Raw genomic sequence first — 26074 nt, 5'->3', positions numbered from 1 at the left:
ATGCTTCAACATGTTTACTCTTCTAGCCATATTTGCAACTGCCCTGATAACATATTGACAGGTAGAACACAATAAAGTATTATGACTGGAGTGTGCTAAAGGGACATATGATAGGTCTCCAATTTAGTGGATAATACTTGTTGAAACCTAAAGCTTTTCACATATGACACTGTTATCTGTAAGTGTTATCTGATGAAACCTAGGCAATATCCACCCAAGATCATTGTAAAGCATGATTCCAGTAAAAAGATTAGCAACTAGCTTTTAATGCAAAAATATGTAAAGTTTTGCACATTATGAAATCTAAAACTGTAGTACCTATATAGTAATTCACAAGTAACAATGCACAAGGGTGTGATGAAAAATGAATATATAGGTTCAGTGGTAGAGAAAACAAATGGTGTGGTTCAATTTATGTGTAGGAAACCTTACTGGGAAACTGTAGTTTACAAATGAAATGCAAAATACGTTTACAACAAATAATGGAATATTGCTGATGTGTGTGTTATCTGTACAAGCTCGACGCTTTTTTGGGTCACATGAAGGTTTAACAGAAATGCTCAAAATCTCAATAAATCTGAAAATGCTCTTCAGCACTTTACATATCACTGTCCTTGAGATTTTAAACAAAAATGTAGACTAATAATAGTTCACAGAGAGGAATCTAGGCATTCGTTATTACCACAATTATACATATATGGGACAATGAGAAAATTGAATATATTGTTAACTGAAAAGCTTTTTCTACAGCATGATTTATAGTGATTGGACAAAACATAATGTCAAGAATTGGGTGCCAATGCATGAAGTACTGCTGTTGCTGTAAACACTTGGTGATGTATATGCTTAGCACCTGTAATATTTCTTTATAAAATAATGCAGTGTTCCATGAAAGAGAAATATACAGATTGCAAGTTTCTCTCTTCTATCTCATAATATCAAATAATGATTTAAGATGAAGTGTTGAGTGACTGATGTGCACATAAGAAGTATAGAAAAGTGTAGTTTATGTTGGCATTTCAAACTTCAGCTGCTATTCAGAGCAGGAAGTAGTCAATAGACAAAAACGTGCCATAGCATGAGAAGTGCATTTATGTATATTGTTGAACTTCCTGTAAAAAAAAAAAAAAAAAAGTTTGAAAGCCTAACTAGCACTGATCTCCACTTTTTATGTCACCAAGAGTGAATCAGCACTCCACTCTACTAAAGGTAAACAATAGTTCATCTTTTGAATAACTGTTTGTATGCAATCCAGAAAATTTCATGATTTGTAAACTCTATGTCAGCTGATAGGCATATGAATCCTTTTCTTCGAATTTGGTTTTTTCAGTTATTGTATTTTTTCTGTCAAAAAGTGTTCACTTTATATTAACTACATGCTTAATTACATAAATTTATATAAATGCTATTACTTTGCAGATTGCATCATATTACAGAGGGAATTTTCAGATGTGTTAAACATCTTAGATTTACTCTAAAGTCATGTACATCATGACACTGCCATAAAAACCTTAACACATGTGCATTAATTTAAAACACATATACAAATAAAAAGAATTGGTGTCAGAAAGTAATAAATGCAATAAAATGCTAGTTGAAGCTCTACAGTCAATGAAAGTTAGGACTACTGACAGGTCAGCAGCTATACAATAAGACATTATAAAATCACAACTGTCTAGAAACAGCAACTGCTTCCTGAGAAAAATTCACCAGGTTTTGTCCCATAAAGTCAACAAAGTACTACACACATTATTAGTCTTTTGCGCCTGAGTGACATTCTCTTTCCTTCTTTACACTTTATCAATATTTTCTACTTAATCTTTTTCTCCATCCTCTGGTAAGTGAGCATTATTTTGTGAAAACTTTATATTTACTAGGGCATTTTTTCATACTGGAGCCACCAGCCTGTTCACAGGAAATCAGTTTTATTTACACTGTTGCAGAGCAACTGTCATTAATCTGGTAAGTGGTATTTAAACAAAAGTGAGGTATGGAGAACATTAAGGCCATAAGGGGGTCTGTTAGCAGAAATTATCTAAACACTTTACAGAAGTCTGACCTCCCCCCCCCCCCCTTTCCCTTTCTCTCTCTCTCTTTTCCTACCATGACAACTGATAATTGTCATTATATTTATTCAACATTCTGGAAACCAGTATGAGAAACCAAATAATTTCTGTAATTGCATTTTACTATATATTCTGTATTTCAGGATGAATGAAACATAGAATGTGATGTATAACTGTTGTATATAGAAGCTGGGCTTCTGGACACTCAGCCACCACACTCACAGATGTACTCCGTGGACCAGGTACACCCCCACTTTACCTTGAGAGATTGTTTGTCATCAGAAGATTCACTGTTGAACCTCCTGGAGCTGCCACAGCATCTAGGGGTGTAAGCCATGCCTATTAGTGGCATATAGGTTGGGCTAATCAGTGCTGCAGTTGCAGGCATCTATTTGTGTGGTCATGTATGCATGTGACATCAGTCCTGTATTCCTCTGCTGGTGATTACCTATGTCACTGGTCAGCCCCTCCATAGTGAGCTACGCTCTGAACTCCAGTCTGATTGCCATCTGTTGGAGTTCTGTTTCAGGCTCTAGACTGCCCGTCAGCCATCTCGAGTCTACACTTTAGACCAAAATGCCTGCCACTGCCACTACCCACCAGGCAGTGCCATCTCAAGCATTTTCCAGGATCATCAGCTGCTGGATATCCATGAAGACCAGACTTGTGTCTTGATGGCCCACAAACTCACAGCCAGGTGGTACAGTAACACTGATCATCCTTTGCACCTCCCAACTCATCACCACTATTGACAATTGTGGACTTTGTCATAGTTAGCACCTGTTACACACTTTTAAGTTCTACTCAAGTATGGGCTTTCCTATAGAGATTCATTGAGTGTAGTTCATGGTTAATAAAAAAAAGAGTTGTTACTGCAATGCGTGAAATCAGTATCAACCTGTTGCACCACTCAACCAAGTATGTAACAGTGGTGATGAGGATAATAGATTCATGATACTGTGCTCTTCTCTCGTCCACCTTATACTACAGTGGTGATGAAGCTGTCTTCCCATTTGTGACTGGCTGCAGTGCCAGCTCTTAGTCTCGTCCACTAAGTGGCCATTGCCTTCATTCACACTGAGCCAGGTGCTGCCATGGCATATTGCATTTCACCTGTACAATGCAGCTTTGCCCAGCCTTCTTCCCAAGCATGGCCATGTCCACACAGCACAGGGAACACGAGGCTGCTCTGTAGTGTATTTCAGTGTTTCCTGATGTGACTTCATTCATTTTTGCTGGAGCAAGATTTCATTCTCTCTCTCTTGTTTGTGTATTTTCAAAAACTTACATTTTCACCTGTTTGCTACTTTGTCTTGATGGTGCAGTATATTCATGTTTACTGTGTTGTGACAGCCAGTACACAAATCTTACTACTGAGTGAGGTGTGCCCGCCCATGCGCTAGACATGGACAGTTGCTTTATTGGGTTCCATGTCTACATTTATTTGTGCAGCTGTATCACTTTTGGTAGGCATTTGTTTTGCAATTGGTATTCACATTTCTCGGTAAATGCAAGTTCTTGGCAAAGTTCTCTCTTCAGCATAGGTCAGAAAGTCCATTCATGTGTTGGTTCAATGTGCAGTCTCTTGATGTTGTTGGTCTGTTTTGAGTTCAGTGGTTCCTTGGTGTATTCCTCGTATTTCTGCATGTGTTCAAGTTGCCTTTCTTCTCCGTGTATTCTCGTGTGGGTCTGAATGTTTTCTGTTTACTATGTCTGGAGCTATAGTTTCCATAGGCCCTTCGATTCTGGAGTCAGGAATTTCTGGACCTGCTGCAGATTGTTTCCCCACTCACTCAGGTTCTACAGTCTTTCCCACAGTGTTCAAGTGGGAATGATCAGGACGAGTGTTCACACAGGGTGTCCAGGGGTTGTGTGTGGTAAGCTGGGCCACCTTCCATCAAATTTGCTTACCATGTTGTAATGCCATGTGGCAATAAGTTGCTTGTTCATGGTGTTCTCTGATGGAAGTCTTCCAGTATTTGCCCAGCCCTTGCTTGTGACACCATCAGATGTTGACCCACTTGTCGCTGACCCTTAGGCATCAGTCCAGTAATCATGACTGGCCCTTCTGTCCTCACTAGACCTGTTGCTGCTGACACCAGCTCTCTCATTGGTTCTATCATGGCTTGCCCTCTGGTCACTGCCAGACCTGTTGTGGCTGCCCCCATGGTCATCCCAGTGGCCAGTTCAACCACCCCCACTTGATTGAACAACTGCAAATTATGCCATACCTTCCACTCATTGATATGCTCCAGATGCTTCAATATAATCTAAAAACACTGCTGTTATCATGGAATGATCAGGGGGAAACAGTATTTAACCATGGCTGAACCAGCTTGTCATCATTCAGGCCTGCTGTGATGGTAGACACTGCTGCCAGGCCTTGCTCCACACCACAGCTATATGAACACACACAAGGCAACCATGTAACTGTCACTGAGTCAGCACACAGGGTCAACACTCCATCGAGTTAGCAGCTCACCTCCCTTTGCCATTGGTCATGACTGTGCCTGCCACCCAGTATGGAATATTACGTGAAGAAGGAAATACTCTTGAATGACTGTACTAACCAGATGGCCTAATTAAGGAATTGTTCATGTTCATGTAAGAGTCATGTTGAACGATCGAATAAAGGACTGTGAATATGTCCACCGCTGGTCTTTCTACCACTTTCCAACATGTCTCCCTGTCTCCCAAACCATCTCCAGACCTTAACAAGCCCACAGGAAGACTCAGATCCATCCTGACATGCAAGAACTGATCATGTTAACTCTAGTTTGTCTGAAGCTATCCCTGTGCTGCAAAACACTGCTCCTGGCCACTGTTGCCACTGCTGCTTCCTCTGCAGCCATACTGTGGCTGGCCAGGTCATCTCCACTGGCGATGCCAATTCTGTTGTGTGTACTTCCAGGCCTTGAGTGACTGCTCAGTGCCTCCTCCCTTGGGTGCTTCACTTCTGTGAGATGGTTGTAGAATCTCTCTTAATTGGGAAGGATTGTAATAAATGTAGGGCTGGGCCACCGACATACTCAGGCACCACGTTCACGGATGTGCTTTGTGGACCGGGTGTGGCCTCTGCTTAACCTTGAGTGGTTGTTTCTTTATAGAAGATTTGCTGGACTGTTTATCATCAAGTCTCCTGCATCCACCACAGCATCTGCAGATACAAGCCATGCTGATACATGGTGCGCAAGTCACAGTAAACAGCACTGCAGTTGCAGACACCTATTTGCATTTTTTTTGGTAATATGTCCACATGACACCATGCCTGTTTTCATATACTGCTAAATACTTATGTCACTGGTCAGTCCCTTGACAATGAATTACACTCTGAACTCCAGACTGATAGCCAGCTGCCAGAATTCCATTCTGGGCTCCAGACTGACCTGCCACCTTGATACTACAGTTCAGATGACGACAAGTGTCGCTACCCATCAGACAGTACCGTGTCGTGCCTTTGCCCTGATAATCATCTGCTGGACATTCATTAGTCACTCCTGAAGACCATACCTGCATCTCAACAACCCATGAGCTAACAGCCATGTGATAGAGTGCTGCTGATCATCCTCTGCATCTCCCAAATCATCACCACTGCAGTGGACTTCATTGTAATGGGCACCTGCTACACATAATCAAGATGGACTTTCATTTAAAAGTAAATGTAGCTCCATCTTTCAATTATGGAGTATGGGACTGCAGCTGGTTGATAAATTGTAAAAATAATATTCTGACATCCATTATTTTGATAGCTTTTTATTTAGGCCTCCTGTCCCGACTCCTCAATAGAGTAATCTTCAGGCCCTGTGGCATGAACAACAAAAAGCTTCCGTTTGTAAATGTATATAACAGGGAACCAATATTTCTGCATGGTTTCGATAGAAGATTTCACAAGCAATGTGTTCTTTTCACATATGTTACAACACTGTCAAATGAAACACTAAGAACTTTTAATTGTACTAAAGTGTGGAGTTTCTTCATCTAAAGCTGTAATGAATTAGTTCATGATAAATAAATAAAGATATGTTACTGAAATATGTCAATCCAATCACTAACTGTTACACCATTTGGCCAAAGACACAAAAATAATGTTTGTATTTAACTTTATAGTCTGATTCATGAACAATAGCAATTCTCACAGCTCGAGTCATGGATAGAGACTGCATTGTTGCTAGTTCCAAGGGGCAGTTGTGATATGCACATATACATGCTTTGTGCATGAAAAAAGCATGTATCCTCCACATTATGTCTCTCACTAGCTTATGTAGAATTTGCCCCTTACCACCATCATCAGCAATGACAACTCACAACGAATGGAATAAAAATTCACTAAATAACATGCTACAATCATGTTTAACGCTCACATTGGCAATAAAATTCACAGGACAGCACTCAAAACAGTACTGAATGTTCACTGGCTGTTGGAGATTGCATGACGTAGGTGCACAGAACAAGCATAAACTCAACCACCATCATCCGTGACTCCAACTATAGTAGTTGACAAAGAGTTTGTATGGCTACTGTGCACATCATTATATTAATTTGTATAATACAAAGCTGCAATTTGTAAAGTGCAGACCAAGTGATATAAAGAAAAATTGAAAGATGTTGTTTGTAAATGTAGATGGCTAAATGACAATGAGAATTCGATCAATAGTAATAGAAATAATTGTGTTTTTGGGACATGTATAATTGCATTTTTAATGTGTCAGTCTTAATTAATTCTTTTGGCTTATTTTTATCTGCTTTCATGTTTTACTTTCATCAATAGTGAAATGAAACAAAAATCAAGTCAGAGATACTGAAACAAACTCACTGTCAACAGAAAAATATATGAACTAGACTCTTAAATTTATATTAAGATTCAGTGTCATGTACTGCTCTTCAGCAAAATGCTCAACTACAGTAACACTGTTAATCTTTTTTAAAAAATAGGCTTATGTCAAATCATAATAAAATAACGTCAAAGCGTGCAATTTCAAAGACCCACATACAAAGAATGAAATATAACAAATTATTTTTATGCAGTTTCTGCTTATGGCACACTATCTATCTTACCTGATCCATAAGAGTTTGTTGATAGCTGGGAGCAAGTCTTGTTTGGGCACAGAATCCTTATCTCTACAAGTAATGATCACCCAAAAGATTAGAAAAAATATATAAATATATACAATGCAGAAATCTTCCAGTTTATGGGACCACCAACATACAATACATGTTACTAAAATGTAAACAATCCTGAATTGTTCATTTTAATGAAAATAAATATCTAGTTTTACCACATTAAAAACACAAATTTTTAATTGTATGTTGTTGGCCATGTAATTTTTATGAAATGATACTACACAAGGCTTCCCTGACATCAAGGGAAACAGAAATCAGAAAGTACTCACTCATATTTGCTGATGAGGAACATCACAGGGAAAGATAGAAGTTAATTGAAACAATAACAGAAAAGAAGAGTTTAAAGTAAGGATGCCGATCATATTCGCTAGTAACATTTCTAAAAAGAGAAATTAGTGCACAATGCTGAGACTGCAATTTACTAAACAAAGCTTGACAATATACATCTTCCAGGTAGATATGAAAGTTGTTCTTCTGCATGTAAATAAGGTAGTGTATTTCCCACACTCTCACTACTAATGTGCTCTTCAATAGATTTCTAAATAAAGGAAATAGCACTGTAACTACTAAATGCTTTTTGTTGCAGCTTGTATGCACATGCTTGGATCATGCTTGTCTGATTTTAATTACTCTGTATATTTAGCATTTTATATTGTATCTGAAGAAAAAAATATAAAAATGAGTTTGAAACTTATCTATCTTATACAATGAACATCTATTATATTGGACACAATGGTTCATTTCTATTGAAAATTAGGGAAAAGTCCTGCAAAAAAAAAAAAAGAAAGCAAGCCCTGGATCATGTGAAGTGAACTGTACACATAAGAAAGTGTAGTTACTTTCCAAACTTTGAAAATAAATTGCTACAGAACTAAAAGCATGTCATATTTTGTTACGCTGTAACATCAACATTATTCAGCATCTTACTCTGCACCTTCTACTATTTTGTTCCTCAGTGGATCACTTACTTCAAATTTTCTTTGCAGTCAGATGTACAAATAAGCAAGAACATAATCAGGAACTACAATTTAATCAATAGCTCTAAAATTAGACAGACTGCACAAAATACGCAATAAGTAAGAATTATTATCTGAGTCAGTGAATTTAAAATTATCAATTCATACACATAATTAGGACAAACATGTGTAAATAAATATGTTCCAAGGAATCCAGAAAAAATATCTTTACTCTTCTAGCTCTGCTGATTACATTATCCAACATGCTAATCTTGATTGCCTCCTTTATCACAATGCTTCCTGTTGCATTTTATGGCCACTGGATTACATTATCCAACATGCTAATCTTGATTGCCTCCTTTATCACAATGCTTCCTGTTGCATTTTACGGCCACTGGAAAGGGACAGTATTTGTAACCACTAATTTAGTTGGCTCCTTGAGCCCAGTATGATGCTGGTGTTCTTTACATATTTGTTCCACATTTTTACAGTTTGTTTAAGATACACCACATCACATGACACATAGTCTGTTATACTCAGTTATAGAGGTATAACCATCTTTAACACAGAATAGTTGACCATTCATCTCTGTTGGGGGCAGGGGGGGGGGGCATCAATATACATTGGAAACCATGTTTTCCAAGTATCCTTGCATTATTTCCAGGGACTGTGTCAGCAAATGGCATGTATGTCACTCTTGTTTCTCCTTCCTTGGCATCAGTTTCTTTGGCAGTTGTTATTGACTTGTGTCAGCTATGACAGATGTTGAAATATTGTGGGAAAATTATAACTATTTCCACTCCAAACTTGGAAATGTGGAGATTTCCAGGTCAATTGAGTAACTGTTCAAGTTCACAGAATTTGAGCCTGGAATATCGTCCACAGTTTCTTCACTATTTGAAAGGATGTATTCAGCCTTAGTAAATCTCTCTGTTTGCTTTTCTTTGAAGAATATGTCTAGAATGTATATTTTATTTTTCTCAGAGGATTCCACTCACATGTTTGTTCTAAAATTTCTGGTTCCAGACGGGGAATGTCCTATAAAGGAATTAGTTTTCTCATTCTAATTTCGGCAGTTTCTTTAAAATCATCTAATTAAATTCTGTTTAAAAGTTTTTGTAACTACTCATGAATATCTTTAATTTCTTCATAAGAGAGTGAGAACATAAGGGTGTAATCTGGAACAAGAACCACAAGAGGAAAATGTGAAAAAATTAAGAAAAAGTTAACACGCATCATAGTGAGGGAAAATCACCCAAGATGATTGATATAAATATTGATTTGAAAGGGAATGAAAGTGGAGAGGAAAAGAGAAATACTTTAATTTGAAGTGTGTCATGTGAATTATTCCAAAAATTTCAATCTCATTAATATAGTAGGTATTTTAACCGTTATGAAGAGGATATATACGCAATAAAGAAATTCTTCTTCAAAAACATCAAGACATGAAGCTGTAGAAGGATATTATGTGAACACCATAAATACTGGAGTTGGTGCTCATTACAATAAAAAAATATGTACTTATTTTACCACTTCATTTGTTGCAGATTGTTATAGTAGTCCAAGTGTGACATGTTCAAAGTGTTGTTGACTGCTACAGCTCTTATACACCAATATGCATGTGGTGCACTTGACTGCTCTAGAAGTTTCATTAACATGCACTTGTTTATCACTTAACTGTTCAGACCTATGTACTAACTGAACTGCAGTGTTTTTGATGGGCACTCTCCACTACTTTTCACTGGTTTTAGACCACACAGATGATCATTCAACTTTGTTGACATGAATTTTTAATCACTTTGATATAATTACTATGAGATAGATATCATCACATCTGATGCTTCTCAATAAAGACAGATAAAATAAAAAAAGGGATGTATGATATGCTATGAAACTATCTTTTCTTTTCCTTGCTACAAAATATATTAAAAACGAATCAGTAGTAAATGATATGGTATACACTTGTAATATGAGAATTTAAGAGTATATTACAGCTTGCTCTGGGCAGCCAAAGGATTAATGACCCAAATGGCTTTCTCTTCTGTTATTTGCAAGTGTTAGTTTGCTGCAGCAGTGTAGCCACCTGATTACTTTGTAGTTATTATTGATTTGTCATCTGTCACTTGGCTCAATGCCCTTCTTGTCACAACATTTGTGAACATAGTGCCTATAAAGCTGAGACTGACAGCACTCACAAGTAATAACAAAGTTATGTTCTCTATGTAGAAGGATCCTACTCATTAATATACTAGAACTATAATTAGTACGACAAAAACATGAAACACAGAAATATTAACACACAACTGCACGCCTAGAATCACCACTGTAGTATAAACACAAGATTACATCCGTTTAAATTTGTTTATTAAGTCAGAACACAATTGTTCTATCTTTTCCCAAAAATATAGTCAAGTGAATATAACTAATGTACTCCATTCTTGAATGAGACGAGGCACTGGCAGAAGTAAACCTGTGAGGACGGGGAGTGAGTTGTGCTTGAGTAGCTCAGATTGTAGAGCACTTGCCCGCGAAAGGTTAATGTCTCGAATTCGAGTCTCAGTCCGGCACACAGTTTTAATCTGCCAGGAAGTTTCATACTCCATTCTTGTTTGCAATAATAAAAATCTTTTCATAAAAGTTGTTTGGATTGTAAAATGGGTCATATTGCAAAATATATACACATTTTAGACACTATCACAAGTGGCTTTCATCAAAATATGTAATACAATGAACAGTATAGATGAATTTTTTGGGAATAGAATTTGGCCATGAAAGCCTAAACACTTACAATAAAAATTTTGCTGGTAACTATTTCAACACTAAAATATTTACACTGCATCATTGCTTTAAAATACACAGAAGTGTTCATAATTTACTACTTTTGCCTTTTCTTACCTTCAGAAGGTTCAACTACCACTACAGCTGACAGAAACACATGAAAATAGCAATCAAAGTTTTTGTAACCACAGATTTCTGCTGTAAAGGAGAAAGAAGAAATAGGTGGGAAAAGTTGGGAAGGAAAGCAGATCACTCACAACACAGATTAAGAGGGACCCATGAGGTACAGGAAGTAGGGGAAGCAAAGATAGTACACCATAAATCAATGTTTCTGCAGCAGTTCATTGAAAATGAAAGGGGTCAAATACGAAATACAGATTTATATAGAAAAATAAAAGACAATGACTAATGGAAAGAAAAACCAAAAATTGTAGTAAATGATTTGTTTTATTTTCCAGTTTTCTTTTCTCTTTTTCACTACATCTTCCTTTACTTATAAGTCTCTCTTCTGTTTCGTATGTTTGAACAAAAGTGGCTATAGTGCTCACTGACATACTATCTTCAACTTCGTACTCTCTCTGACGGATTTTACTTTGTCTTTGCCCCCTTTCCTTCATACACAACATGGGTTTGTCCTTTTCATTCTCTCACAACTATCTCCTCTTTTCTCAACTGAAGAAGGCCTTGAGGTTCAGAAAGCTAAGAGTACTATTTGTATTTACATGTATGTATTTCTATTTGTTGAATTGAGAGTAGCACTTTTTGAATACAACTGGCAGCTTGCCTGTCTCTCTGTGCACTTAACAAATTTCTCTCTTTATGCAATTTACTAATCCATGAAGATAAAGTCTATCTGATCTGAGACGGTCAGACAAATGCAACAAAATGTCTGGCAGATGTGATAATCTGATATTTGATTTAAGCCTGATTTTGACACCTGTGCATGTGAGTGTAATGTTACATTGTTCATTTTACTTAAACACCTATTTCAATAGCATGGTGAAAGCACACACACTTACTCTCAGTCAGATTATTAGAAGAACAGTGAAAGAATAGAGACCAGTGTTTCAGAGAGTTAACAAAACTGGATGTAGAAAAAACTTTTCACTAATTAAATGCACAAGAGTATTTTTGATCCCAATGAGAGAATACTACTTCCAAAGGAAAGTATACTTCCAGAGTAAAATTAATGCACTTAAATGTCCAAATACTGATCTAAGTATGGCTTCAATGTTTCCCTCAAACACTTGTTTTACACTGTATTTTCTTTTATTTCTAGAAAAAAATTTTTCTCTTTTTCATTGTGATATGGAACAATTGTTGCATTAATCTGAATGTAGACCTGTTGAGCTTCTCGGAAGATTACACTTCTTTGTTTCACTTTATGGGAGACACAGCAAATTTGCTTTCAAATCTTTCATTGATTTATAGTAATAATAATAATAATAATAATAATAATAATAATAATGCACATGGCTCAATAGCCAAACACAAGTATTTCACATGGATACCAGTTTGGTGACTTGTGAATCCCTAACCCATACCAACTGTCCAACTGGGTAACAGAGGTCTACAGTTTAATGTGAATCCAAACCATGGTCCATGGTCCAACTGGGATCTGATCCCATGATTTCTCAGTTTTCAGGCACATCACTAGCCACCAGATCTACCCCTGGTTTATATTATGAAAAAACAAAAGTTATTGTCTACATTGCTATGAATAATTATTAATCACATTTATTATATGTTACTGAAAGAAGTACTGATTTTTATCTATTTTCCTATCTGCCTCTCTAGTCAATGAAACTTCAAAGAAGCATAGCAAAAACTCATCTAGTAACAAGAAGGACTGAGTTTATGATTTATGGGAATGAGAAATTGCATTTCAAACACAAGAAAACTGCAGATTCACAAATATTATATTTCATGACTTATGCTCATTCAAAATATGTGTATTGTTATACAACTTCCAGTTACTATGCAAATAGGACATTTATTTGAAGCTGTGATAACCAAAAATTGAAAGAAAAACATGAGTCCTAACTGTGGTACTAATCCTCAGATATATATAAACTTTACATTAAAGCAATTTTTGTGAATGTCATGCAAGTTTCATAAAAGATCATTGATGATGTCCACATATAAATGCATATCTTAAAGTAAATTAATAACATGACTATCTACAATGTTTGATATTTAATATGTTATGATTTTGTTAATTATTACTCAAGATGTATTTTCGTGAAACTCCAGTGAAGTTTCATAAAAGACTGTCGATAACAGCAGAATAACATTTTTCTTTAAGATGAGAAGGTGAATTTTGTAGAATATGACACTGTGTGTGTGTTTGTGTAAGAGAGAGAGAGAGAGAGAGAGAGAGAGAGAGAGAGAGAGAGTGGGGCTGCAGTCTTCATGTTAGCAGCTGGACTCCATGTATAGACAAGGATCTGTTTCATTATTTTATAGTCCAGTTCCCTTATTTCAACTACATTGCCTACAGATAATACAAATGAATAAATGTAACTCAGAATATTGTTGTTAGGCAGTGGAAGACACCTTGGACTTAAAACTGTATAATGGTATCATACAATGCAGGCTTTCAAAGCTACTACTTGAATTCTAGGTGGTTTTTGTTTTATGGGCATTAAGCCATGGTACAAAGCATATTTCTCTGTCTAATATTTCACCTACCATTGCTGGAGATGTCATCAGGGTGTGACGTTCACCTGCTTTATTTCTTCATTGCTAGTTCTGCATTATTATACTGGCTGAAAAATGGGGGGTGGAAGTTCAACACTGAATACTGTAAATGATGTAGCTGACAGTTGCACAATTGCATTCCACAGTTCTTTACTTTCACTGTTCACAACCCCCTCAATATTACACAATTATATGGCAGTTCACTATTGGTAAATGTTGATAAGTTTCATTAATAGGTCGCAGGTAACATCAGCATACTGCTACAATACTTTGCTGTTGAACATCTATGAGCAGTAAAAACCTAACCACACAGTTCACAGTTTTTGTAGAATAATATGGTACATGTGACACTATTTTTCAAACAAATTAAACAGCCATTGTCATTAATTGTTCTAACACAAGGCCTATTTGTGTTACACTTATTCCACTGTTAAGTTGATGCTTTGTTGTGAACCATGCCTGAAAATTGGTCGTGGACAGACTGTCCTGGGACCAAAGTCGGTCCTTTATATATTCACATAATAATAGGCACTGAAACTATACATTGTTCGATGTTTAAGTTACAGGAATTACAATTAAAACATAATTCATTCAATTAACTGAATACATCGAAAAATTCCTTCTTTTTAACATTCTTTCTACCGCAAAGGTTAGGCCAAATTATTTGTTTAAATAATGAAGTTAACAATGTATACAAAAAATACTTTTGACAAACTTGATAATTATTTTGGAATTAATTAAGGGCTGGGTTTGCTAATATGTTTCCAAATAGAGCCAAATAAAAAACTTTAAGAATCCTAGTAGCTCTTCTTCCAAATGTTTATTATTAGTAAAGAATTTACATTTGGTTATAAGTCAACAATAGAATCTAAGTCACGAAATAATTACTGATTTCACCCTTTAACAAAAGATGGTAACTAGGAACTGTCAAAATAAATTACGAAATTAATTACATACACAAAACTAAGCACAAAATTAGACCTGGTGCTATATCCCTTAAGGCTGAGGCCCGACCTTTCAATTTTTTGGAAATGCTGATCATGCTCATGAATGTTAATGGTAATTAGGCAAAAATGAAAATAAAATGAATTTATGGGGGCATACGGCAAAACAAGAGAGGAAGTAAAGAGATCCCAGCTTGCTTCGTTGCAAGGGGCTAGACAGACTCAGATAATAGTTTCAAACTTCAGCATGCTCAGGAAGCCAAACTGTTCACGTGCAGTCACACAACAGTTGTTTCATGACCTTATCAAATAACTGCCCGAGATTGTGTAGTTGTTCAACAAATGTTACGGAGTTTGTAGAAGAAAAGAGTTGGTGCTCTTTGCTCTTTTAGCACTACTGTAAGGTCCACAACTTATCTCATTTCAATCCTTCTTCTTTTCTATTTCAATCTCTATAGCATCTAATAATGTCTCCAGCATTGGGAGACAAAAATTTTTTCAGAGAAATATGTCCACAGCCCAATGTGCATGAAACAAATATCACCAATGTCCAAAATGAGATCCACAGGAACTAGTACAGAAGTATTTATATCGCTGTAGCAAAAAAGTAGGTCATGAATGCTTAACACCAACCATATTAGTGTGAGAACTCTGAAAATACTTTACTTTCTATTGACAATATAACAAAAAAAATACCAATGTTGTTATAAACTGATTTCTATATGCCTTGTATTTATTCACAATTGACTATTTATCTGATGAAGTAGCTGGAACATTTACTTCAGACAATCTAACACATATTTTCTTAATCTAATTTCAGCCTTACCCTTCTGCTTAAAATTCATTCTGTTGATACTAGTTGGAATTTGTCATGATATACTGATACTCATAGGACGATTTCAGTTAGTGCACACATTTATTTATTTGTTTTCAAGGACTTCAATGCTGCTTATCAGAATTTTCTACAATGTAACAAGTTGATGTGTTTTAAACTAGCTAGATACATGATCAAATATGTTTAATACAACTGAATCATCACCAAGTCAGAACTATATAGTGTGTCCCAGGAGGAATAGGCAATATTCAGGGATATGACAGGAATGCTCACTTGAAACAAGAAACTTCATATGGGCATAAGCCCTATTAGAATGGTTTCTGATATAGAACACATTTAATGTACAATTTTTTTTGGGCTAATGGCATCCTGTAAAATGTTATGTGATATTAACATATCACATGACCATTTAATACTCTGTTCACTACATTAAGGACAACACTTTCACTTCCACTTGATCCACTGCAATTAATTTCCAAAAGCATACTAACACATGTCTCACCATTGCCTATTACAGGATATGTTGAGATGCATGCATCATCATGCTTTTGGAAATAAACTGCAATGGAACACATAAAAGGGAAAGTGAATTCCTTAATGTACTGAACAGAGTATTAAATGGAATTTTAGTACGTTAAATAATATTAACATTTAACAGGAAGCCACAAGCCTGAAAACAAATGTACATAAAATGTGTACTACTTCGGGAACCATTTGGAACAAGGCATATGACCACACATAATTTTCTGCTTCAAATAAGCATTACTGTCATATTCCTGAATACTGACCATTCCTCTAGGGACACCAAATATATACCCACTTCAGACTGTTATGTGAAGATACACATACAAAATTGTGGAGCCCTGCTGAAGTCTTCTGCAATGATTTTTAGCACAGTATTTAAGCTCAGTGAGTTATGTAGTTTAAAACAATTATAAGTGAAAATGTCAGTAACTTTGAAATTAAACACAATTTAAATAGAATTATATGATCCAGCTTGACCTGCAGAAAATTAACAGACATCTCTCACTCACCATCAGTATCATCTGAATCACAGTCCAAGGGTTGGTAGCCAAGAATCTCAGAGTCCTCTGTTTGACAGTTGTTAAATGCACAAGCAAACAAAACAAGAGAAAAGTAAATTACATGCATCGAAAAAAAATATTTTTAATTTTTGACATAGAAAAAGCTACTGCAATACAGAAAGTCAAAGGAGGGGGCAATATAACTAGAAAAAAGGAGTGGAGAGAAAGTGCAAAGCATGAGGAGGACAGGGTAGCAAGGCAGAGGGAAGCTGTTGAGGGTACAGGACAAGATGAGAGTTTATAATAAATGGTTGTGGGAACAAGATGTGAGAGTGCAGATGGGGTAAAGATGGATGGATGAGCACACGGAAAGGAGAGGGCAAAGTAATGAAGAAATGAAAGGGAGCCAAATGTGGGAGAGATAGTGGGAAGGTGTGGGTGAAGAGAAGGGGTAATGATGGAGAGATGAGTAGGTGAAAAGAAATCAGAAAAAATGCAGAGAAAGTAGAGGAGAGGAGTAATGCGAAGGGTGGGAGAGATAGTGGGAAGGTGTGGGTGAAGAGAAGGGGTAATGATGGAGAGATGAGTAGGTGAAAAGAAATCAGAAAAAATGCAGAGAAAGTAGAGGAGAGGAGTAACGCGAAGGGTGTAGTAGGCAATTAAAGTTGTGGGGGAGAAGCATAAAAGATGGAGAAACTAAGAGGGTAAAGATTGGTTACAAGATTAGAAGAGAGAGTAAAAAGATGCAGCGGAAATGAAAAATGATAGTGGGGACAGGGGAAAAGGTGGCAGGGACAAGAGGTAAGGAAAGTTGAAGTAGAGGATTTGGGGGCTAGACAGGGGAAGGCGAAGTGTGGAAACAGCTGAAAGAGAGAAAGGGCATACAGAGGAAGTGAACTATAATATTATTGCAAATAAATTAAACATAACAGCTCCCAGAAAATTAAAACAGTAAGCCATAAAGTGTCAAAATTTACACAGAAATGCATTTGTGCAAATGTGTGTGCGCTCTCAAGGACACACATTTGTTTGTGGAAAAACAAATGCACACACAGATTGCGAGAAGTCACTGGAAACAGTTGCTACATTCAGCTTCTCAAGTATCTGCAGACACACAGTGAGCTGCAGACATATGAAATTAAAATATTGCTCTATTAACTTTGTTACAGAGCATAAAACATGCATCAAAATAAAGTATCAAATAAAAAACTAAGACATCTATATCAGCAATTAAAATGCCAAACTGAAGTACAATAGCAAGATTGCATGTGCACCTCCAATTATACTTAATTATAGCTCCCCAATTACAACACTGAAAAACTCTTGTGCTTAAATTAAATAACTACAACAACTCCTGCAATGCGCTTTACATGGTATTATAAGAGTATGGCTCCAATTTTTGGCATTTCTCAGAAGCGTATGATATTTTGGAATTTAGAAGCAACAGCTGTAGCTCTGTAATATATGTGCAATCACACTTTTTCCTAGTTTTAATAGAAATATAAATAGTATCTGGCTTGAAAAGTGGAAAAACCTTACTATATTACTCTCATGAGTAAACTTGCATTCCTATATTAAGCAGCCAGCAATTAGCTAACTGCTGAAAAGATCTACTTGATGGGGGAAATAAAACATGCACTATACTAATGAACACTTACTGTAAACCATAAACTTAAAAATGCCTAAATAGCTATTCAGACTTGTGTTAATTCATCATAATCACTCCCATAACACTACTTTGATCACCATCTGACATTATTAATTTATAGCTGTATGGTATAAGAAATATGGGAGGCAGAGAGATGGCAAACACTCACCTGAAAGGTGTAGTATAACAGAATAACAGAGACAATATAATATTTCTGTTTCCTGACATCCTCTTTGTGGATTCAACATGAGGTTGTATGCTTTAAAGTTATTGTACAAGAAAATATGTTAATTTATAACTTTCATTATAATAATGTATGGGAAGTTAAACATAAAAGAACACACAGTACTGAAACTGATTAAGGACACACCAGAAAGTAGTTTTGACAGATGATCGATCACGTGAAAAATTAAAATAATGTTTATAAGTTTATAGTCTTGTGTGACTACCATGGAAATAAATTAGAAAACTGAAATAACAGATAAAAGAAAGATAAGAAAAACTCAGTGGTATGGGAAAAGTTATTTAGTGCAGATGTCTGTTAAGAACAGCTGAGAACATTCATAGAGATGTGTACATGACTGACACTCTGAAACAGAATCACACAGTAGGTTTCCTTGGAAGTAAACCTTCTCTAAAAATATTTTATCTTAAACATTGGCTCCACTTAGAATTCATTGCTTTCAACATTGAACAGTTACGGCTCCATCACACAATACAGATACTATAAATCTGATACAATGAAAGTGAGTTGTTGCTGGGTTCATGCTGTATCATAATGAAAACATATTTTTTCATTTGTAAGAGTTTTCAATCAGTTCAGTTTTTATCCTTCCCTGACAATTATGATTGCAATGTAACACTGAATCACATTGTAGAACAGTTTCATTTCAATTACCATTTCAGTATAAAGAGTTTTTCAGACTGAACAGAAGTAACTTTCTATAAACAAAGAAGAATTCATCAGAGTTCAGTGAAGTCTTATGACATGTACAGGAGTGAAGAACAAAGAGTTTTATGTGTGGGGACCAACACATATTTTTTCAAGGAATAACTTTTGCCCAAGATGGCATCAATTAGAAGACTTAGCAATAATAAAACCAACAATACAGTGTGTAAACTTTTAGATGGCAGACCTCTCCCTAGTCCTGAATCGGCAGAAGTCGGTCAACGACGGGAGGCTTCGGTAGGCACGCAGTTTCGACTGCTGCCAACATTACGTAGCTGACTGTGTTGTACAAGGTAGACATTGTCGTCTGCTTTGTTATTGTTTTGCGCTGTATTGTCCTGCGTGTTTTATTGTGCAGTTGTGCTAAACATTATCAAAATGAGTGAAGAGGCAGTTGCTGGCCCATCTCGGGAGTCGCCAACAACCCCTACCGGTAGGCCTACGGTTAGAAGGAAACCAGTATTACGTTGTGATGCTCGCAAAATTATATTGCGTGCGATTGAATGCTGTGAAAGGGAAAGGGAGCAGAAAAAATTGCTTCACCCCTTTTACAAATCTTCAGTGAGAGCTGCTACATGCACAGGACAAAGCATGCGTAGCATTGGAAGACTCAAACAGTTTCATTGCAATCGGATGAATTGTTTGTGAGCGCATAGTAGACAAACATATATATATATATATATATCTAAAAACAAAGATGATGTGACTTACCAAATGAAAGTGCTGGCAGGTCGACAGACACACAAACAAACACAAACATACACACAAAATTCAAGCTTTCGCAACAAACTGTTGCCTCATCAGGAAAGAGGGAAGGAGAGGGGAAGACGAAAGGAAGTGGGTTTTAAAGGAGAGGGTAAGGAGTCATTCCAATCCCGGGAGCGGAAAGACTTACCTTAGGGGGAAAAAAGGACAGGTATACACTCGCACACACGCACATATCCATCCACACATACAGACACAAGCAGACATATATATATATATATATATATATATATATATATATATATATATATATATATATATAAAAAAAGAAAGATGATGAAACTTACCAAACAAAAGCGCTGGCAGGTCGATAGACACACAAACAAACACAAACATACACACAAAATTCTAGCTTTCGCAACCAATGGTTGCCTCGTCAGGAAAGAGGGAAGGAGAAGGAAAGACAAAAGGATATGGGTTTTAAGGGAGAGGGTAAGGAGTCATTCCAATCCCGGGAGCGGAAAGACTTACCTTAGGGGGAAAAAAGGACAGGTATACACTCGCACACACACACACACATCCATCCACACATACACAGACACAAGCAGACATTTGTAAAGGCAAAGAGTTTGGGCAGAGATGTACATCTGCCCCGACTGACATCTCTGCCCAAACTCTTTGCCTTTACAAATGTCTGCTTGTGTCTGTGTATGTGTGGATGGATATGTGTGTGTGTGCGAGTGTATACCTGTCCTTTTTTCCCCCTAAGGTAAGTCTTTCCACTCCCCGGATTGGAATGACTCCTTACCCTCTCCCTTAAAACCCATATCCTTTTGTCTTTCCTTCTCCTTCCCTCTTTCCTGACGAGGCAACCATTGGTTGCGAAAGCTAGAATTTTGTGTGTATGTTTGTGTTTGTTTGTGTGTCTATCGACCTGCCAGCGCTTTTGTTTGGTAAGTTTCATCATCTTTCTTTTTAGATATATTTTTCCCACGTGGAATGTTTCCCTCTATTTTATATATATATATATATATATATATATATATATCTGACGGTTTCAGTTTCGTTTACAAACAACATTTAATATATATATATTTTAATGTACCTGACGGTTTCAGTTTCGTTTACAAACAACATTTAAAGCGAGTTTTACTTCCAAGCCTTTCGTCAGCTTTCGTGTAAGCATGACACGCAATTTGCAGTGCCAGCACTGCAACTGGTAGGCGTGCCTTGTCCCCCCTCCCAATGGCTCCCCTCCCCTCACCAGCCAATGCTTGCTTCCTCCTCTCCCTGCACTCCCCTCACAACTCTGCCATCTTACAGTTAACACACTGTACTTGCCAATTTTGAAGAAAAAGATGACACATTAAAATATTACTGCTGAAATAACAAAATATACTCAGTGAATAAAACTGAGAGAGTTTTAATGTTCTTGTTGTTATTATTATGATGCAAATGGTTACAGGGTTGCATTGTCATTAGAGACAGTGCACAAGTTTTGATTTCATAAGAGTGATAAAGGAAGTGGGCTTTGTCCTTGTTTAAGTAACCATTTAAACATTAACCTCAAATGATTTTAGGGAAATAATTGAAAACCCTGATAAGGATGGCTGGATGGTGATTTGAACCTCTGGCCTCACATGTTCTTGCTCACAGTTAAGCAAATAATAAAATACTCAAAATATTATATTAGAATATTTCACATTCCTGCAGTTATTTATGAATAATATTTCCACACTTTATTCAAAGGAGATTTGAATATGCATAATATGGGAATATAACATTTGGTGAACTTTTATTTCAACCATCCCAATGGCAATAAAAATATTTGGCACTTGAATTACAGCAGTGTCTGTGATGCCACCTACCATGTATTTTCTTTTATTACTCAAGGGCTATGTCTATGTGGTTGCTGCTAATGTCTGCACTTATCCACAACATCGCTTTCAAAGCATCATGAAGATGTTACTGGTTCAGTCTTACCTTAGGCATATTCTTTCCAATGAATTTTTGTTAGTATCGAGAAATATCTCATAACAATTATATAAAGTAATTGGATCAATAAAAAATGTACTCACCAAGTGGCGGCAGGGAAACACTGATATAAAAAAAGATTGTACATATGCAATCCAGTAAGTCTCCCATGACCCGGGGTCCTGGGAGACTTTTACAAACTCTAACCCTTTTCCTAAAGCTCTCCAGTCATTTTCCTTCACTCTCCATCCTTTCCCTTCAACCATTCTGCTGTAAGAAGGAGCCACTAGCTCCAAAAGCTTGCATATGTTTTTTTTTTTTTTTTTTTTTTTTTTTTTTTTTTTTTTTTTTAAGATGGGTTTTCTCCTGCTGCTGCTTGGTGAGTAGATTTTTTATCCATCCAATTAAACTATATTGTCAAAAATGGATTATTTTCATGGTCATAACATTTGTAGATACTTGGGAATCTTCGTCATTATACATACTCATCATACTTACAGGTAGCTCTTTGATGACAAACAACTTTTTTATCACAAAATATAAATATATTTGTCTAAGCCAATTTACTAACCATATGTACCCAAAACATTTAGTCAGCTTGGCAACTATATGAGGCAAGGGCAGAGGGGAGAAGCTGGGGAGGAGGGAGAGGGGATGCCACATCCTTCAAATTAGCCAGTCAAACTGGATTACAATTATAGGCAACACATTGTAAATCAAATGTAGCTCAATCTATAATTCATTTGTACACAAATAGTTTTTATCCTTGTCCGTTATATATTGAGATATTTGTTGCCTTTTGCTTTTCTTTCAATGAACAACGGTGCCATGTCATTTTCATAAGAAGCAGAACTACAAATCTGAATGTAGACACTATATCAGATGATGGCTGTTATTAATAAGATATTACCAAACAAGCATACTCTAATGAGAATACTAAATGTCATTTTACAACTAAACTATCATGTGGTGTTGCTCCTTATGCCATTTAAGACAGTGCCTAGAATTTAAAAGTATGATGTGCTGCATATGGGCAACAGATCAGACAAGTCTACATTCTTTGTGCCAAACCATCAATTTGCTAGAATCTACTGATACTGGTACTAATATAGAGAGGCAACTCTGGCAAAGAAAAACTACTAATACATCAGAAAAATTACAATGTCTGAAAAATGTCTGAAATCACTGAGAGTTGCTGATCTCATCAACTGTGGACTTGGAAGCAAAAGAGTAAGATACATAGCATAATAGTTTCAAATCAGAATTATATATTTTTGTGTAGACAGCTAACTGTGAGAACCTGTTTGTTTCATTTGACAAAGGTGTAGTCTAGTGGAGTCCTCATTGTTACAAATTATCAGTTTCCAAAGATTGCAAATAGCCTGCTCTAGTCCAACACGAGCTTCAACTAAGGTCATAAACAAAGAGTGCAAGGCTATGATGCTATTGCACTGTGGGTCAGAAAATATTTGATACTTTTACATTACATTTTTGTGAAGTTCTAAAACTGGTGTACAAATGACTGGCGATGGGACATATGGCAAATGATACTCTACAACTCTAAAATTACATCTCCTTGTTTATTTATGCAGGTGTAGGCACACAATTTGCCTTCTTATGATCCAAGCAACTCACCAGTATGATTAGAGATACTAGCACGCTTCAGCAGACTTCGTACATTTCTTGAATTTTCCAAACTCTTTTTATCTGTTAATGATTTATTTAGGGAGCCTGTAGTAACAAAACAGAAAGTATCTAGAAACAAAAATACAGATATTATGAAGCTGCAGTTTGTTCTGTTTACATGAATAAATTACCACTTGGAATGTATCCAAGAAATTAATGGTAATGGTCAAACAAGAAGGTGAATGTGCTTACAACACAACATTTTATTGCTTTGATTGCCTGAATATCATATCTTGAAGGTTCACTACCATTTTAACACCTGTGTATGGTCAAAAAGCTGAATTTTAGAATGATTAGCTTAGTATTTCTTTGGCCATAATGCTAGTGGAAAAACATTAACCAACCATCATGTCACACTGAAAGAAGAAAAATATAAGTGTTTTGTCAAATTATTTTTACAATCAAATTACATGCAGCAAATATCATAATATTCAACTGTTAGTATTCAGAACACTTGCTGCTTACTTTTTTTAACAAAAGTTATTAGAGAGTAGTATGTTGAGGCACTTTATGAATTTAAGGATATCTGTGTTATGAATTTCTTCTGACATCAGCAAAATCAAATAAGAAAAGTTTGCATTCTGAGTCAGGATATTTAAAACTAATGTGTAAGATCATGAGGTTAGTTTACTGATTACACAAATATACATGGAATTATTGCACCATGAAACAACAGCAAAAGATGGATGTCTGTTAAAAGAATTTTGATTGATCATGAGGTAATGTATACAGCATATACTGAAATTCACGACTACAGAAGTCAATCTACAGGAGATGAATCAAAGCAAACAGTAGTAGACAACTGATACTACACATTCACTCTCCTTCACACAACGTGTCTTGCCAATGAAGGCGAATCTCAAGGATGAAAATGCATAAACAAAAGTAAGCAGCTTTTATAAACTATATCTGTGTTCAATTCTGACTAATGAACTATGATTAGGTGGACAGCAAACTGATCATTATATATGGTGTCTCGTTATCTGGGCCATCCCAAACATTCTTTTGTTGGCTTTCTTGTAAATTTTTGTCATTACAAAGGTATCAAGAGCAGTAGATCTTTTTTTAAATAGCATCCTATATTTTTTATTGGGAAATCTACTTCCTCTCCTCATGAACTGTTCAAAAATGTATCACAGTTTACCATTCCTGTAAACATGACAGTATCAAAAACATGCCACAAAATTAACTTTTTGTCTCCTGTACCAACACAGTTACATCTACATCCATACTCTGCAAACCACTGTTAATTGCATGGCTCAAGGTATTTCCCATTATAACAGTTATTAGGGTTTCCTCACATTCCCATATGGAGCACTGGAAGAATCATTGTTTAAACACCTCTATAAAGACTGTCCTTTACATCCCTACAGGTTTTTCCGTATATTCCTAGATTCATCATTTAAAAATGGTTCTCAAAAATTTGTGAGGAGGCTGTTGTGGAATAGTTTGTGTCTATCTTAAATCATCTGCCTGTTCAGTTTCTTCAGCATCTCCATGACATTCTCCCATGGGTCAGCTAAACCTATGACCACTCCCACTGCCATTCTCTGTAAATGTTGAATATCCACTGTCAGTCCTGTCACACACATAGGCAATATCAATATTTCAGGCTGAGTCAGGCAAGTGTCTTCAGACAGTTTCCTTTCTAGACTGATGCATTTCCCCTGTATTCTATAAACAAAGAAAAGTCTGCTACCTGCTTTACCTATGACTCAGGCAGAGCAATTTTTTTCAGGCCGTTCTTCATTGCAGATTACTGCATCACTTGTAAAACATCTGAGGTGTGTGCAGTTCTCTCTGAATGCGAAAGGAGGAGCATCTGTCACAACAAAACATGAGTAGCAACAAATACATATGCAAAACATTTTGTCATACCAAAATCATTTAAAATCAAGGCAGGTGTTATCTCGGTGATAAAATTCACATTTACATCATTTGGTTTACGAATGACAAGGTATCAGTTGAGGACACTACATGGATGGTCCTTCAAAACTGTATAATGTAAAATTAAGGTAACAACAAAAATGAACAAAAAGTGTCTAATTTAGGCCACATTTTGTTAAATCAATTACAACCTAAAATACATTCTCTTTTTACAGTTTTTCAATAAACAAAACCCACCAATGATGACACAGAGGTACTAAAATATGTTTGGATAACAAGAAGAAACAATGTTTTGCATAAAAGATGGAATCTATATCTAATAATTTAAACTGCAAACATGGAAAACATACAAAAGATGCTTATCCAAAAGATGACTATTAATATTGTCTGCAAGATCATAAACATACTCATTAATATACTTGATAAGCCATACAATTGTACCTTTGATAAGTGTTGGTGTGGTACTAATTCATATGCTGATGTCAAGAAATGCTGTAGCTAACTGAGTCACTTGATTAATCGCTTTCAGGATGTCATGTGAAAAATGTGCAAGTTGGGTTTCACATGAGTGATAGATGATTTTAGAATCCATGTAAGTTGGTATGGAAGAAGTCATGCTGTTCAATATACCTCATTACATTTGAACACAGAATATGTTCTAAGATTGTATAACAAATGGATGTCAAGGATTCTGTATGGTGGTTTTGTGGATCACTTCTGCTACCCTTTTTGTACCCAACAGAACTAACTACATAATTCATCCTTGCAGTTGTGCCAGAATTAAAATGGGGCAATACTCC

The 26074-nt window shown here is 36.2% G+C and overlaps 1 protein-coding gene across 13 annotated transcripts in view; it reads right to left on the bottom strand.

Annotated features, from left to right (window-relative positions):
* The window catches only part of LOC124797826 (calcium/calmodulin-dependent protein kinase type II alpha chain), a 1017246-nt gene that overhangs the window by 75658 nt on the left and 915514 nt on the right, over nucleotides 1–26074 (bottom strand). For 3 of the 13 annotated variants that reach the window (XM_047260866.1, XM_047260920.1, XM_047260876.1), the window contains 2 exons: nucleotides 16435–16491; nucleotides 7122–7184 (listed from right to left, as the gene is read on the bottom strand). The exons of 4 other annotated variants lie outside the window; for them this stretch is intronic. In XM_047260866.1, coding sequence (XP_047116822.1) covers nucleotides 7122–7184; nucleotides 16435–16491 — 120 coding nt within the window. Of the gene's footprint in view, nucleotides 1–7121; nucleotides 7185–16434; nucleotides 16492–23336; nucleotides 23433–26074 lie in introns of all 13 variants that reach the window. 6 more of the 13 variants (XM_047260884.1, XM_047260928.1, XM_047260946.1 and 3 more) reach the window with 3 other exon arrangements.

Source organism: Schistocerca piceifrons, chromosome 1 (genome assembly GCF_021461385.2).
Source record: "Schistocerca piceifrons isolate TAMUIC-IGC-003096 chromosome 1, iqSchPice1.1, whole genome shotgun sequence".
In the NCBI taxonomy this organism is placed as follows: domain Eukaryota; kingdom Metazoa; phylum Arthropoda; class Insecta; order Orthoptera; family Acrididae; genus Schistocerca; species Schistocerca piceifrons.
Note: the sequence above shows the minus strand (reverse complement) of the source record. Positions and strands in the feature narration are given on the sequence as shown.